The following is a 979-nucleotide window of genomic DNA, read 5'->3' as shown; positions in this document are numbered from 1 at the left end:
GTGCTAGTGGGTCTTATTAAATGGTATTTAAACTTAAAATAGTTAAACTTAAACATAAAAAAATAAACATTACAAAAACATAATATATATTTGTTAAACAATAGTCTGAAGGAAACAACTGAAAATAGATAATTGTGATAATTGTTAAATAATTAAATAAATGTAGTGCACTATAGGATTCAAAATAAATCAATTTGAATGTCAGTAAATAACAATACAATTAAAATTATTCATGGAAATGTGCATGCAAAATTGTTTAGGTAGGCTATATTTTATTCAGAATACAGTGTTTAGTGAATTGTTTCAAATGAATCGTTAACAGAGTCGACTCCCAAGAACGAATCGGACAATTAAGCATAGAGACCGCGGCGCTAGAGAGTTCACCTCAGTTCAGTCTGCCTGGCAGAGCGTTGACATGGACGCTGCTCCCTCCGCTGCCAGACTGAGAAGACACGACGAAATCTGCTAAAACTGACACGGACTTTTTCGTATGTCATGGTATGTGAGAAGTCGCAGCTTTAAATTACAAGTTCATACATTTGGATTAGTCTATGTGCCACCGGGCTCTTCCACGCACAGCGTGTAGCGGTCCGGACGGGTTTCATTCTCAGTTCGCGCGCTGAATCACCGACACACATGGGTGGGAATCTCGGGTGCCACCGGTCCATTCCCAAGGACCCTACGGATTTCTGCCAAGGCAAGCGCAAGTTCAGCGCGGCGTGCAACTTCAGCAACATCCTAGTGAACCAGGAGCGGCTGAACATCAACACCGCTACCGAGGAGGAGCTCATGACTCTACCGGGCGTGAACCGCGGGGTGGCTCAGAACATCGTGGAGTATCGGGACTGCATCGGCGGATTCAAGAAAGTAGAGGACCTGGCGCTGGTCAGCGGTGTCGGTGCGACTAAACTAGAGGCGATTAAACTAGAGATCTGCGTGTCGAGCAAGAACAGCTCGTCCAATCACTCGCCCTCGTCCC

The 979-nt window shown here is 44.4% G+C and overlaps 1 protein-coding gene across 2 annotated transcripts in view; it reads left to right on the top strand.

Moving 5' to 3' along the window:
* The first annotated feature begins 387 nt into the window (after nt 1–387).
* The window catches only part of eepd1 (endonuclease/exonuclease/phosphatase family domain containing 1), a 44,354-nt gene continuing 43,762 nt past the window's right edge, over nt 388–979 (top strand). Inside the window, exon 1 of one of the 2 annotated variants that reach the window (XR_012394511.1) lies at nt 388–979. This exon is cut by the window's right edge and continues 490 nt beyond it. Coding sequence is in view for 1 of the 2 variants with exons in the window: in NM_205759.1 (NP_991322.1) it covers nt 637–979 (343 nt within the window). In the remaining variant the exon portion in view is untranslated. 2 annotated transcript variants of the gene reach the window in all.

Source organism: Danio rerio, chromosome 19 (assembly GCF_049306965.1).
Source record: "Danio rerio strain Tuebingen ecotype United States chromosome 19, GRCz12tu, whole genome shotgun sequence".
Lineage (NCBI taxonomy): Eukaryota > Metazoa > Chordata > Actinopteri > Cypriniformes > Danionidae > Danio > Danio rerio.
This window is presented reverse-complemented; position numbering and strand designations above follow the sequence as displayed.